The 15629-nt window shown below is 38.7% G+C and overlaps 1 protein-coding gene across 2 annotated transcripts; it reads right to left on the reverse strand.

The window, feature by feature from the left end:
- Positions 1–1727: 1727 nt before the first annotated feature.
- Positions 1728–14960, reverse strand: LOC131253289 (lipid phosphate phosphatase gamma). 2 transcript variants are annotated; one of them, XM_058254238.1, is made up of 2 exons: positions 13981–14956; positions 1728–2034 (listed from the first exon to the last, which is right to left on the reverse strand). In XM_058254238.1, exon 1 carries the CDS (start codon positions 14672–14674, stop codon positions 14012–14014), a length of 663 nt encoding a protein of 220 aa, XP_058110221.1. In that variant the 5' UTR covers positions 14675–14956; the 3' UTR covers positions 1728–2034; positions 13981–14011. The 2 variants fall into 2 exon arrangements, with proteins under 2 accessions (XP_058110221.1, XP_058110222.1); XM_058254239.1 differs by lacking the exon at positions 1728–2034 and adding an exon at positions 2084–2233 and having other exon boundaries at positions 13981–14960.
- Positions 14961–15629: the final 669 nt, after the last annotated feature.

The raw sequence follows: 15629 nt of genomic DNA on the forward strand, positions 1-15629 counted from the left end.
TATAAGTAGTAAACTTACTATTTATAGACGGTCATGATTTCTACTAGACTTCATGGTTTTTGGCCAAAAATAGTAAGTGTCCAATTTGGCCTAACCACGTTATTCTCCTAAATTTTCTAAGCCCTTTTCATGTTGGGCATGACTCCTAAAGCTCAAAGGATCAAGAGTTATGATCGAACTAAAACTTACTATCAATGGTAAAAACGAAATTAAAATGGATTTTCGACTGTCAATCTAATGGAATCTCGCAAATCCAGCATGGGCAACCCGGCATAGAGGGTTGGTTGGCTAAAGTAGCTTCTCCTACCCCAAAATCATATATGATACGTCGAATAACTCATACTGGTTTGCGAGATACTCCTGCTTTAGGGTTCCAACAGTCCTGATCACTTTTGCCTCCGATCGGGCCTTCTTTGGTCCATCTTGGCTATGAAAGTGTCCGCAACCCGCTCTACATCAACATCATCCTCAAATAGACAGTCAAACCGAGAGAGTCAACAAGGGCCTTGGTAATCTCTTGAGAAGTATCATAGGCAACAATGTACCTTAATGGGACATGGCTCTACCCCAAGTCGAGTTTGCCTATAACAGCTCGGTAAATCATACCACCCAAAAATAACTATTTGAGATCATAAACGGAAAAAGCCCACATCATGTACTTAACTTGGTACCATTACCAGTACAAGATTAAGTGAGCGAAGATGTTGATGCTTTCACCAAGCACATCCAAGACTTGTAAGCTCAGATGAATAAGAAGATTAAACAGAGCAACACCAAGTACCGAGAAGTTGTGAACATCGGCATGAGAAGATATTTAAAGAATGCAACTTGTTTATAGTTTATCTTCATAAAGAAATGTTTCCAAGGGAACTTGCAACAACCTCAAATCTAATAAAATTAGTCCAGGTCATGGTTTATCTCTGTAAAGAAAGGTTTCTAATGGTAACTTACAACAAGCTCAAGTCTAAGAAAATTGGTCCATGTCGAGTCAAGAGAAAGTTGAGTGACAATGCCTATGAGATCGATTTACTAGATGACTTAGATATCTCACCGACTTTAATGTGATGGATTGTTTGAGTATCATAGTGAGGTATCTGACGTGTAAGATGAAGTCATTATCGATATGAATAAACGGCTCAACATGTGTTGATTTTGGATTGTTTGTTGCAAAATTTCAGCTTTAAATGTTAGAGATCACATTTGCCATTTGTTGAAGATAGGCGGACTGATTTAGAAGACATGATTGAAGATTTTGGAGGTATTTAGTAGATTTGTATTTGTCATTTTAGGCCAAATCTTTGTTGGTGAGATTTTTATTATCTTAAATAAATTATAGATTGATTTGAAATGAATTAGGATTGATTTAAAATCAATCTAATAGTTGGAGGATTTTCATTAAAAATTCATAGGAATTATCTTTAGGATCCAATGGGGGGGAGAGGGCATCCCACATTTTCACAGTTGTGAGTTTTCTTAATTATTTTATGAGAAGTTTAATATCAATAAAGTTATTTCTCCCCTCTACTCAGATATTCTTGTGGGTGTACTCTTACCCATTTCTTCGCAATTCAGGTGTTGAGATCTCGTTTACTCAATAACCAGTTTGCACCATGTCACAATGCTAGAGAATGAATTTTTTCTTCCTTGCTGAAGTATTTTGGCTCACCTTAATTGAGGAGGAACCACCTACGAGGGTATGCATCACACAACATAGACAACATATGAACTAGATCATCCAAGTTGAAAGTTAATAAATACCATTGTTATATGGAAAGTTGAGAGTTGAAGAACATCCCCCTATCAGTCATTACATTGATTGATGCATCATACATGAATGTACTTACCCTCTTCACCAATTGCTTGGTCTTCTTGGTGAGTATAAATCAGTTACAAGCCATCTTTAAGTATAGTATCATCATCACCTGTCTGTCTCTCTGTCTCTTGCCTGCCTACTGATTCATGTCTAGCTTATAAGAGTGGCACCTGGGGACACCACTCCACTCCACTTAAAGATGCAGCATCTCAGAGTTGATACTAAAAACACAGGAAAAACACAGGCACCCATCAACCACCACAAATCCCAAACAGAAAATACCACACTAAGATAATTGCATCCATCCTCTCTGTAAGAAAATTGTGGCAGTAAAATCTTGGTGTGCAAGTGTTTGATGTTACTACTATCCAGGATACAAATGACCATGACATGATCCTCCTATGTTTCATCCCCTTCCAACTGCACATTCAGGCAAATCTATGGAATGATACTTTTTTTGATTATTATTATTTAGCCAAGCCAGCAAACAAAAATAGACAGTAACAAAAAGAAAATAGACAGAGCAGAAGAGAACGAAGAATAAAAATATACTGGGCTGAGAAAGAGCAGCTAATTCATCTTGCTGCTCTAAAAAACTGTCATGAACATGAACCGGTGAGTATAGAAAAAAGGCTGTGGATAAGCCTCAAACATTTAATTGCATTTGGAGGGCCAATGTTGACCACACACGTGACAGATCTTGTTCTTAAAGTCATCAAAGACACGCGTGTGGTCAACATTGGCCCTCCAAATGCAATTAAATGTTTGAGGCTTATCCACAGCCATTTTTCTATACTCACTGGTTCATGACAATTTTTTAACGCAGCAAGATCTTGTTCTTAAAGTCATCAAAGACTGATGCCCGCAACTCCAGTTGGATGGACAGTTCCAAATATGGTTGCACCAAGTGAGAACAGAAGCAGCAACTGATCCGGGTGCGGGAGCAAGAAAGCATCTGTTTCAAAGGTTACAGCTATACGGTTGTATAACAGTGCCCATATGCATGATTTACGGCCTGCATAGCAATTGTACAGCATATACAGCCATATGGTTGTATAACAGTAACTATATGGCTGAGATCTATCAAGTTGAAATAAAAGTCTAGAGTGGGTAAATGTCCAATACCCATATATCAACCAATTGCAGGAAATATGGTTTATACACAATTGTACAGAAAATCTGTATGACACAGTTGTATTCAGTAGCCCATGTGGCTGGCATTTTGACAGACCGAGTGCTGATTTTCAGCTACCATATTTAGTTTTTTCCCCCTTTCAACAAATAAAAAAGGCATAGACTATTTACATGGACTGATAGGCATAGACTACTTATGTGGACTGATAGGCTTAGTTCTTGGCTTTTGTATTAGCAAACGAATAGGTTTCTTTCCTTCACTTTTTTATTATTTAGTGATTGATGTTAACTATGGTATGGCTATATAAATATGGGCCAAAAGACAATTGATTATGATAATTTCTAATGAATGAATGCTGCTTTTGTTGAACCCTACGATGGGTTTCAATTTCTAGAGTTGCACTGTTAGTTTCTATTTTATAATTCGTTACTCTCTTTGTTCTTAATTTTTTATTTTTCTTTTTTCTTTTTAAATGGAAAAGAGATCTTACTTAGATAAGGAAAGTTATGAGCAATAGAATTCAAGCTACCTATTTAATATTATTTGGACTTCTTTGTAAATAAGCCTATATATATAAGCATTCATTGAAACAAATGGGCAGATGTTCGATTGGAAAAGACAAGAAAAGAAAAAGATTTTTTTTTTAAAAAAAGGCTTGTCTGATTCCGGCAATAGAAACACCATATAAGTGATTCTTCTAGGCTCTAGAGGTAACACTGATCTAGATTATTTTTTCTTATGGATTAGAGATCTTAGATAAGGAAAATTATGACCAACAACATTCAAGTTAGCAATTTAATTTTGGATTAGGAAATCTCTGTAAATATATATATTAGGCATGCACTAAAATAATATGGGCAGATATTCGATTGGAAGGGAAAAAAAAAGGTTTATTGATTTTGATTCCTGCAGTAGAATCACCATGGAAGTGGGACTCTAGTCCTAGTCTCTAGAGGTGACACTCTAGTTTTTTGGTGTCAAATTTTTTTTTTTTTTCCTGCGCTAAGAAAATCCACAAAATCTGTCCTTTCTATCCATTCTTTTCCTATTTCTTCTATCCCCACTTCCAGTACATTTTACACTGTTTATGGAGAGATTGAAGCATTCAAAGTGATAATACAACCTGGTTTTGGAAGCCTAAATCTGTGGATAAGGTACATCCCTGAATTGGTTCAAGATTGAAACAAATCAGGAATGCAATTTTCATATTGCCCACATCAATTAGGTTTTCCACCCTCTGCAAAAGATTTTTTTTCTCTAAGACACGTGGTATCTACAAAAGCAAAGTATATCAAGCACCCAAGGGATATGCTACCATCAGACCAAAGTGGAAGGACATGCCCAAGTAGTTAGCTGAAAAGAATACCAGGGAGGCACTGATATATCTTCACCAAACCAACTTACATGCCAACACTATCATGCCCAACACTGCACTGTGTGTTCCTCATGCACAGTGGTATGTCCAAAAACTGAGCCCCCATGACCCTCACTTGATTGCACTTTGGGTGTGCATAGTTAGTTGCATCATGGGCTGTATTAAGTGGGACTGTTGGCATGCAAGTGTTGGTGATGTCTACCTCTTACCATGGCTGTTCCAGAGCCCAAATTACAGATGAAGAGTTGATGTCTGGCTGGTGATTGTTCATAGAACTTGTGCAAACCTACCATATCAAAGCCAACACCAAATTGTTGGGAGAAAGGCCATGATGATGATGACAATGACAATGACAGAGCTAAGATCCAGTACAAATTCTTCATGCCTTATTACAGTGTGAATTTGTAAGTGAGGCCATGATGATGATTACAGTACAAATTCTCTCAGTTTTCTTCCCTTTCTTCAACCCATCTTCCTATTCCTTAAACTCTAGCATAAAACCCTAACTCCTATTCTACTATAAACCCTAGTTCTTTTAATTTTCCCCATGCCCTAATCCCCAATTCCATATGAAACCCTAATCCTCAATTCCATATAAAATCCTATATTCCTTCTAAAGCCCTAATTCTTTTCAAATCCCTAACCGTACACACTCAAACCATAACCCTAAATTCCCATATCCCTAACCTTGGAAAGACCAAATCAGCCCCTTTGAATTGGACCTAAGCCTATGCTATAGGGAAAGTTCTATCTTCCATTGATCATTTAAAATTCATGTTTTTATATGGTTTAGTTTATTGTGGGATTGTGATTTAGATTGAAATCTGAATTCTATTGTTTATTTGAATTCTTAATTTTGTGGTAGGTTAGTATATCTTATACTTTGGATTGCTCTTTAATCCATCTATAATCTCTTTGCATCATATTTAGTCTATACCATTCGTCCTGCATCACCATGCCACCTAGCACTCACACCTAGGAAACAACTGCCTTCAGAATTGTTTTAAAAAATTGTCTTTTTTTATTTATTTGTTTTAAATAATAGTGCGCCATATTTGCATCCAAAATCCATTTTAGAGGGTTTCATTAATTTTGGGGACATTTACAACCCTAGTTGTGACAAGCCATTGGTTACATAACTTCAGGAAAACCTTTGAAATAAAAGGGGAAAAGGCTACAGTTATAAGTAGTGACCCTGGTGCCTGTAGTTATGAGCAGGGACCTCAGTGCCTGTCACAAATGGTCTAGCATCTGAAGCAGACTGAGGAAAGGAATTGAAGTACTATAGTGTTGAGATTTCAAGACTGACCAAAGTACAGACTCTTGGCAGTCACGTGAGACCCTCTGCGCATGTGGCTTTAAGGCCAAATGCAAGGTGAGGGAAGTCAGCAAGTGGAGTGGGATGATCCAAGTGGAGTGGGATGATCCTAGATTCCTAGTCCTGGTGATTGGTTGTCTCATAAACATGGGACAGAATGCATCTTTGTGGTAGGCACATAGCCTATGCAGCAAGTCTGTGAGGGGCGCAGAGACTTCTCCTAAGGAGGCCAACTACTGGCACAAAGCCCCTCCCTTAGAGAGTGGGAGTGTTCAGCCAAAAGCAAGACTCACTTCAGTTAAGGAGTATAGTGTTGGGGCCAGAAGTCCTAAGAAGATCTTCAAATCACATGTTTGGAGAGGATTTTGTAGCCTTCAAGGGCTTGTATTCCTACCAAAAAGGTAGTTAGATGGCTCTGATGATGTGTCAATCTACGATTGGACAAGAGAAGGTTTGATTTTGTCAATCTTAGAAAGTAGTTTGAACTCCTACTTGGCTATACACGTGGTTGTGACTTTCTGCACTAGGCACAAAGTCTTCTATGGGACTGATGCTCTAGGGCAGGTGTAGAGGCTTTTTCTGCTTCTGGATCGAGAACCCTCTATGCCAGTGGCCAAATGGTGGCTTTACATGCTTTGGAGCTTGTTTTGGCTAGATTCACAAATGTACACCACAGAAATCACCGTTTTTTTCCCCTGATGACTTTCATCAATACTGTGTTTATTTCCTCGACAAATCTTCTCCATCACTTAATCAAGAGCAACCACTCCTCTCCCTACTATTATTGATTCTGAGCACCGCATTGCGCATAGGCTTTTGCACTTCCATTTAACAAGGTAGAAATTATGGCTTCCCTTTCGACTCAATCAATCTTCAAAAGCATGAAAGCGAGGATCTTAAAAAGAGAGGAATAAAGGAAAAGATTATAGAAAGGCACCTTCGTGAGAGTGATTTTTCCACCCCATGGATGGATACTTCCCTTTCCATCTAGAAAGCTTCTACCCAATCCTCTCCATAATGGAATCCCAAAAAGCAGTTGATCTTGGATTTCCACCAAGTGGTACACTGAAATAAAAACACAAGAGACTCCCCACTTTACAACTAACGCACCTTGCCAATAGGTTCAAAATGTCTTCACTAATAGCCACATCCGACATGGCACGTTACTGAGATTCACTTGCAAACCTTACAATGGCCCAAAACATCTAAAAATTATTTAACATTGGCCACTTGATTCACTTTGGTATCACAAAACAAGATAGTATCATCCACAAATTGAAGTTGCTACCCCTCACAATGCCGCAAGCAAATGCTTTCTCCATAAGCAAACTTAAACCTTCTAACATTATTGAAATCAAGGGAGGGGACAAAGGTTCGCCCTAAACGGATGCCTACCGAGCTAGCAAAGAAACAGGCCGGTGCGTCATTCATAAGAACTTAATAAGGAAACCACAGACATGCATTCTTTGCCCCCCTCAATCCATCTTTCCCCAAAACCGATCTTGGATAAAGAATATTTGACAATGTCCCAAGCAGCATGATTATATGCCATCTCCTAATGACGAAACATAAGACCTACCTCAACATAGCTGGGAGGACCTTATCCACAATTTGGTTGATGCCTCAGACTGAGCTAATGGGTTTAGAATAATGAATGTTAACCACATCCTGTCTTCAGGATGAGAGGGATGCATTTTGCATCTGGCACATTGCTTATTCTGGAGCTAGCATGGAACTCCGAGAAGAAGCTCATAACATCATCTTTAATGACACCCAACATCTCTGATAGAATGCCATTGAGAAACCATCTTGCCTAGACACCTCATATACATCCATGTCAGGGACCAACCTGCTCACCACTTCATCAAAGCTTCTTTACAACCATTCCGCCATTCCCATAGGTAGAGATCTGAAAGAAAGCTCATCAAGATTTCCTATACATAGGCATGCAGGACATACATATGAAAGATGTTACAAATGATATTTGAATAAAGTTTTTTTATGGGTAATACCATGAGTCCCATTGCATTAGTTATGAAGGTTTTACTGCATGTGTTGCATTATCTATGTTATAGGCTCAATTATCAATCTTAAAAGGAGGTTTTTGTTGACTTGTTTTTTCTTGGGGGATAATTATCTTTGTCAGATTCTGCAAAAAACACAAAATTATCTTTGTCAGATTCTGCAACAACTGGTTATTGATCTGGTCTCTGTTTCTTCAAATCAAATCATTGGCCAATTCTTGTATTCATGCAAAATAAAATAAAAAAAATGTTGTATCTAGGCTAAGAATCAAATTTTCTGCTAAAACTGGTCTTTAAGACCATCCAGTTAATCCGATCCCTATCTGCAAATTGGTACTAATCTGGATCTGTTTTTGCATCAAGTCCCCACCTGTTATAATCAAATTTAATCTGATTTCTGTTTTCTGCTATCAAGTTGTTCTTGGATCAATTGGTTAACCTGAAATTTTGTTCCTACTGAAAATCAGTTACTAGAAATTTTCTTCTTTCTCCGACAATATTAACAGAATCGTTCGCTAATTTCCAATCAACATCCTGCACTACAACCTGCAGAATCTCCCCATGTTAAAGTCCTGTTTTCTGCCTCAGTTATAGAACAAATCTGAACCCATTACAGCACATTACCGTCTCAAATCTGTAAGCTTTCAGCCCAAATACCTAGCTCAAAGTTATCCCTAATCCCAGCCTGCAGTCTGTCCAGAAATTCTCTCAAATATCTGTTCCTAAACATCCTTGTTCCTTATTGTGAAATGCCTGCGAAAAGTGGATATTCCTAGGCTCCATATGGATACTCCTATCAGGAATCTTCTACCTATTACAATTACCCTTATCCATCTTCCAACTTTTATCCAAGTTTCTCTAGCTATTATCATGTGTTCTTCCTATCTCCAATATCTACCCAAAGTATTCCGTATCGGTAACGGTGGCCATAACAGTCTCCACCATTACCGATACGGGTATTGGCCGTAATGGCCGATAAGGGGGTGTAACGGCTGTTACAACCTCGTAACGGTTGAAAATTTAGATTTGTCCGAAAAATTCTAAAAAAATATCTAGAAAATCCAGAATAATGTAAATATTCCATATATATATATATATATATATTCATTTTTATTTTTTTTTGAACATGTTTATGATAGTGTAATGGTCCACTCTTTGGTGAGAGTGTTGTATCGGGCTGTCTAGTGAATTTGTGAACATGATTATAAGTCTCTAATGTTTACACATCACAATCAAGCATTAGAACTAGAAATCAGGAAAAGTCATAAAGTCATAAATACTACTTTTTCAAATTTTATTTTATTTTTTTTAAATGGCCCTTGAGGTTCTATTCGCTCAAATCACTTCAATCTATAGTTTTAATATTAAAAACTATAGTAAGAGCGGTCAAAATCAGTTGTAATTACCTAGGAGGTTCTATTTGCTCAAATCACTTCAATATACGGTTTTAATATTAAAAATTATAGTAAGAGTGATCGAAATCAGTTGTAAAATGACCTAGGAGAGTTTTTGGAATGATAAAAGTTTTTTTTTTTTTTTTTTTAAATGGAAAAAGTGGTCGTTTTTCAACCTTTACGACAGTAACGGTCGTTATACCCTGCAACGGCCTTTACGACCACTGTAACGGCTGATATGGTCTTAAAAAACCAACGGTCCCGTTTCACCCCGGTAACGCTAATGTAGGGGCATTTCACATCGGGCGCAAGTGGGGTAGCCCGTGGGATGCGGGGACACACTCATGGTGGGGGGCCCATGTGATTTAGGGCCCACGAGCCCATGAGGGGGGTTTGGCCGAGGTCCTAACCCACGAGATGTGGGGCCTAGGCTATGAGATTAAGGGATTAATTCGCCATACTCTAACAGTTCAAACTTTTAGCGCAAGTGGTTAATTGTCCTGCATCAAATTGGTATCAGAGGGGGAGGTCTCGTGTTCGAGACTCCTCACCGGGGGTGATTAATGCAGGGGAATTTCACATCGGGCTTGAGTAGGGTAGCCCGTAGGATGCAGGGACACACTCGAGGTGGGTGACCCATGTGATTTGGGGCCCACGGGGGAAGTCTCGTGTTTGAGACTCCTCACCGAGAGTGATTAATGCAGTGGCATTTCACATCGGTCTCAAGTGGGGTAGCCCATGGGATGCGGGGACACACTCGTGGTGGGCAGCCCATGTGACTTGGGGCCCACGAGGGGGATTCGGCCGAGGTCCTAACCCACGAGATATAGGGCCTGGGCTATGAGATAAAGGGATTAATTCGCCATACTCTAACAGTTCGAGCTTTTAGAGCAAGTGGTTAATTGTCCTGCATCAAACGCGTAATGATCATGGCCGTTACCTATACGTATCGGCCTTTAAGGGCGTATCGTAACATATACGGAACACCTTGTCTCTACCAATCTTCCAATGATCCGTATGCCAAACAAGGTATCCCATATCGGTATCGGTTGGCGTAACGGTGCCCTCCGATACCGATACAGATACGGGGGTGTAACAGCGATACGGGGGCATAACGGTCCGTAACGGTGCATTTTTTTATTTTTTGCCAAAAAAATATGAATTAAATCCGGAATATTCTAAGCATTCCAAATGTGCATTCATTTATAAATTAGAACATGTTTATGGTGGTGTAATGGTCCACTCTTTGGTGAGAAGTTACATCGGATTGTCTGATGAGTTTATGAACCTAGATAACCTGGATTTGACTGTAAAACTCATATATTTAATTTTCTAACAATCTATTATCAATGATAGCTATATTAGAATGAATGTAATATGAAAATATTTTACATGTGTAATATATTTGATTTTTTTTTTTAAAAAAAAAGGCCAAAAATAGTGCGTAAATAAAAAAATTTAAAAATATATATATAAAATAACAACAACAATCTGTAAAATGAACATCAACATGTTCTACTATGATTAACACATCATATTCTACCATTAAAACAGCAAAACATTCAATAAAAATGATTTTTCAATTTTTTTTTTTTTAAAAAAGACCGAAAATAGTGCATAAATAGAAAAAATTTGTAAAAAAATATATATAAAAAATGACAGTAACAATCTATAAAATGGACATTAATATCTTCTATTATGATTAACACATCATATTCTACCATTCAAACAACAAAACATTGAATAAAAAATATAAATACCTATTTCTGAGGAATTTCTGCAAAATGGCCTACGGAGCTTCGAATCAAGAAAATCCTTAATATAAGTTGTTTTTATCTGTAATATCAAGCTAAGAATGGTCGAAAATAGCAATAGAATGATTTAGGAAGAGTTTGGAAGAAAGAAGTTTTTAAAAAATGAAAAAACAGACCTTAAAAAGAAAAAAATTAAAAAAAATGGCTGTTTTTTTATCGTTACGCCATGACCGTTACAGGGCAGTAATGGCCGTTACACCCCGTAACGGCCGTTACGGCTACAGAATCGGGGGGTGCCCCGTTACGTGTAACGGCCACTGCCGTTACAGATACGTATCGGCTGATACGGCCATATCGTAATGGATACGGGACACCCTGATGCCAAACTGTACCAATAACCTTCTCCAAACTACAAAAGATCACAACAGAACAAGCTCATAGATTGATTATTCTCATGATCGGGCAACATAAAAAGTATTCGATAATGTTAACAATAGCCATAACGGCCAGCCTTATGGCTGTTACAGTACAAGCCATAATGGCACTTACAGCCCTGTAACGGTCAAAATCTTTTTAAAGTTAAAAAAGAAAAAGAAAAGTATCGGCCTGTTATGGGCCCGTATCCATCCCATTACGGGCCATTTTTTAAAATCAAGCATAACAGCCCTGTATTGTGTAATGGGCATCACTGTTACCATTACATAACAGTCGGTACCATTACGCTTTACGGGGCTGTAATGACCATTTTACAAAAAAAAAAAAGAAAAAGAAGCCCCATAACAGCCCGTTACAAGGCTGTTTAGTTTTTTTCTTTTCTTTTCTTTCTTTCTTTGTTTGTTCTTTTTTTTTTTTTCTAATTTGATCATAACGACCTTTACAGCCCATATTGTAACAGTAACAATGGTGGTCATTATCATTATTGAATCACCACCACAAAACAGCAAGACAAAGGTTGTCGCTGTGACCCAAGAAAATATCAAGAATGTTGCAAGATTAACCTAACAGTAATAACGGAAATAGAAGCAAATGGGTCCCAATGAGTACCATAAGCGACTCCAAAAAGATGACACACCAGAGAGTGTAAGAAAAGAGGGAACAAGATCTGGTCTTCATCGTTCCTAGACAATAGGGAGGGCTTCATCACCAACTACCACAACGACCAAAGAAGACTCACCACTGGGGTGCATCAAGTTTGAGAATTGACATCGGCTTCCAACTCGAGGGTGTGTTCTCAATGGGATACTTTCCTAGCATGCAAAAGTAGCATGCCACAGTAATGATACAATATTGAGCCATAGTAACCTTGGCTTGGTTAGAAAGATTCCATGACTAGGTAAGTGTCCTAGTTGGTCTAGCTTGTTATACAAGTTAGCGAGGACCTAGTTTTAGTGCATTTACATTATTTTAATAGAAGCCGAGTGCAATTAAGATTGATCATGTCTAAACCATAAGGAATCAATTTAAGAACTATAAGAAATTCTATGTACTTGCGACTATAAATAGACATGCAAGCCATACATTGAACAGATTCTATAAGTGAAAATCGAAAAAGTGTTTTTTTTAGTGAGTGATGGAATGGTTTTCTTCTTCTCGATTGAGCATGTGTTGCTCTTCCCATTACATTCGTTGCAGGGCTTTTATCGCATGTGTTGCATTACCTACGTCATGGGCTCAATTATCAACTTGAAAGGAAGCTTTGTTAATTTGATCTTTGAAATATATAACTAAAAAACCCTTCAGAAAAGCAAAATGTCAATATCAAAATTCAAATTTCTTCTTTTGATTTGGTTACATCAAACGATGTGTTCTCAGGGGATTAGCTTTTATGGATTAGCTGGTTCTCTTGCCCTTCTCCAAAATGGAGAGGAAATGCTGATTCGTAGGGTCCATGGCTTGCGGAAGGAGCAAAATGAGATAATAACTTTTCAAAGCTACTTAGGCACCCCTTGTAGGACAAAAACAATTAGGCAATCAATTTTTCTTGTGCATCCTACTTTAGGAGAGCTTTCACAATGTCAAAAGGTAGGCAAGTTTGGAGATTTGAGGACATTTGCTCATGGCAGAGTCTACAACAAGATCACGAGAAGAATGGAAGAAGCCACCACAAGGAGTTGATAGAGGCTCCATGGGCAACATGGGTCCCTTAAATGGGGGTTCCTTTCTTGGGACTTTTCAAGCAGTGTGAGGTGGGTATACGTCGTTCCTTCGGTGTTCATGAATTCTAAAGGGTGCAAGACATTTCCCCTCTTCCACTCCACCCATTGAGAATAGTGATTCTCTTTACACTTCAGTGGTGATTTCCTAACACCCATACTATTTGGAGGAAATTCATGATCTGAAACAGATGGCCTCTTTTCACCATATTCATTTACAGGTGAGCGATGTTGCAGATTCATTTGCTACAAACAGTGTGACTAGGTTGTCATCATATGATGCGCATTCTTCTAATTTAGTGAGGTGATGAATTTCTTCTTCTTCTTCTTCTTCTGGTCTTTTCTTTAATAAAATTCCTTATTGTGAATTAGAAAACATTTAGCATCTTGTCTTTTTTACACATTCTGCAAGTTCTATATGAAAGAATTGTAGCTTACTATTACTGATTTATGCCCTTTATATAGTTCTGAAAGGGATCTGTTATATCATTTTTCAACGGTAGCAAAGCTTCAGTGATAACAAAAAGATGGTTAAGATTGTTGGATCGGTGTATTTTTTGTGGTAATGCCCCATTGAAAATGGGACTAGCAATCTGGAATGCCCAGATCACCGTTCAGGAAAGAAAAGTTACGTCTTTTATTGTGGCTTCAAAACAATTTTCATTTGAATGGCTACAAAAGAAAAAGTAAAAGGATGAGAAGTATAAAGGAGTAATTTGCATGGTTATGCTCTAGCTGAAGCTATAGCCATGGCCTTTTAATTCATATCCACGGTACACCTGACACTGGAGCGCAATAAGCACCCAGATTTTAAGCATCAATAAAATGTGGGCATGTACTCTGAAGGATGTAATGGCGGATGTTGCCAAAATATATTATCTTATAGCCCAAAGAGAGAGATTTATAGAGTCTATTACTTAACTAAATAGGCGAAACTCAACAAGATTTGCAAAATGCATAGAATATTTAAAGAAAGAAAACAAAAGGATAAGAAAAGAAAGGCAGAAGTGGCACCTGATTGGTCATTTTCATTGGGGGGCAGGCGTCAGTTAGACTTGCCTAAGGAATTCTTGCGAGCAGCTCTGGAATTGTCATACTCAAACTCGAGGACATTGGGGATGTGGGAACAATCCTTGATGTAGAAGTACTTGCCAAAAGCACTCTCTTCGATAGCAGGGAAGTAGGTATAGAGATGAGAATTAACAAAGGTGAACCAGAGTGCCCCAAGAACAAGTCCAAGGCCGGCTCCAGCAAAAACCTGAGCGACAGTGTGGTAGCCCAAATAGACCCTAGAGTACATGGTGAGGAAGGCGAAGGGCCATGGGAGGAGAGGGACAAAGAGAGAGTGGGGGCGGACTGGGGAGACGATGCCCTTTAAGGTAAGAAGGGTAAAGTAGGTAGCGAAGAAGAACATGTACTGGGAGTGGCTAGAGGGCCAGCCATGAGAATCGCACATCTCGAGGGCAGCGCAAGTGTCAGGGCGGGATTGCTGGACGGAGGTCTTTATGAATTCATTGAGGAATTGAGAGAGGATGAGTCCGAGAGCAAAGAACATAGCCTGGAGCTCGCGACGGAAGATGAAGTGAGAGACGAAGCCGCCGAGACTGACGAAGACAGGAATGAGGGACACCCATGCCAGGCAATGGCCCAGTCGATCCCCCCTCTGGTATCGGACGTGGGTCAAGGTCACAGCTTTCAACCCCGTCATGATGATCAACGAACACGATTAAAGATCAGATCACAGAATTAATAAGAATATGGGTTTCAGATTCAAGAGCAGGTCAGATCCGATTCCGGAAGTAACACAATTCAGAGGCTTTTTTGGATTTTGGGTCTTTTGCGTTGCGGGGTATAAGCATTCATCAAAGTCAATTCAAACTATAATAGCAGTGGAGGGAGGGAGGGAACATTTTGTGTTGTTTGTGATGTTAGGAGGGGAGAGCCAAAATGAGGTGGTCTGTCTGTTTCCTCACCTCTTCCTTCAATTCACTACGTTTTCAACAACGTTGGATGGATGGACATGCCTGCAAACTTTATTCACCTACTTTGTTAATGTCATTCAACTGTCCGTTTGGGTTCACCGTGCCATATGCATGCCATCTAACCCACCACTGTGATGGATTTTCAAAAAAAAAAAAAAAAAAGTAAACTTCATCCAATTATTAATTGGGCCGCACTTTAGAAAATAATGGACAACCACGATCCAACCATTGCTTTTGGGGTTCTGATCACAGTGGGCCCCACAAGCTTTATCTCCTCTTTTTTTTTCTCTCTGCTTCTTTCATTGAACTCGTGTTTTTTTTGTCTTTTTTTTTTTTCCCAAGATTCCCTAGCCCCGTACGCAAACATCGCTGCAGCGCCTTAAAAAACATGTGTGCTGGGCTCTACCAATAAGTTATTACACGCATTGCTCTCGTTGGTTGTGCCCACCATGGACGCGCATTGAGTATTCACGCTTTGAATAGCGAGCAACAATCACTGCACGCATATGTGCATTTATTTGTCAATCCTATAAAGTATACCTAACAATGAGTTAGTTAAGCCCATAGAAATTGAAAACTAAATACCGATGTTATATAAAAACCCAAGGAGCGAAAAATAAGTAAATTGAAGTGTTTTGGTGACCTTAATCACAGATGCAAAATAATCTATCATCTAAATAA

Source organism: Magnolia sinica, chromosome 8 (genome assembly GCF_029962835.1).
Source record: "Magnolia sinica isolate HGM2019 chromosome 8, MsV1, whole genome shotgun sequence".
In the NCBI taxonomy this organism is placed as follows: Eukaryota; Viridiplantae; Streptophyta; class Magnoliopsida; order Magnoliales; family Magnoliaceae; genus Magnolia; species Magnolia sinica.

Coding starts and splice junctions, on each gene's coding strand:
- LOC131253289 (XM_058254238.1), bottom strand. CDS start 14,674: ATGACGGGGTTGAAAGCTGTGACCTTGACCCACGTCCGATACCAGAGG.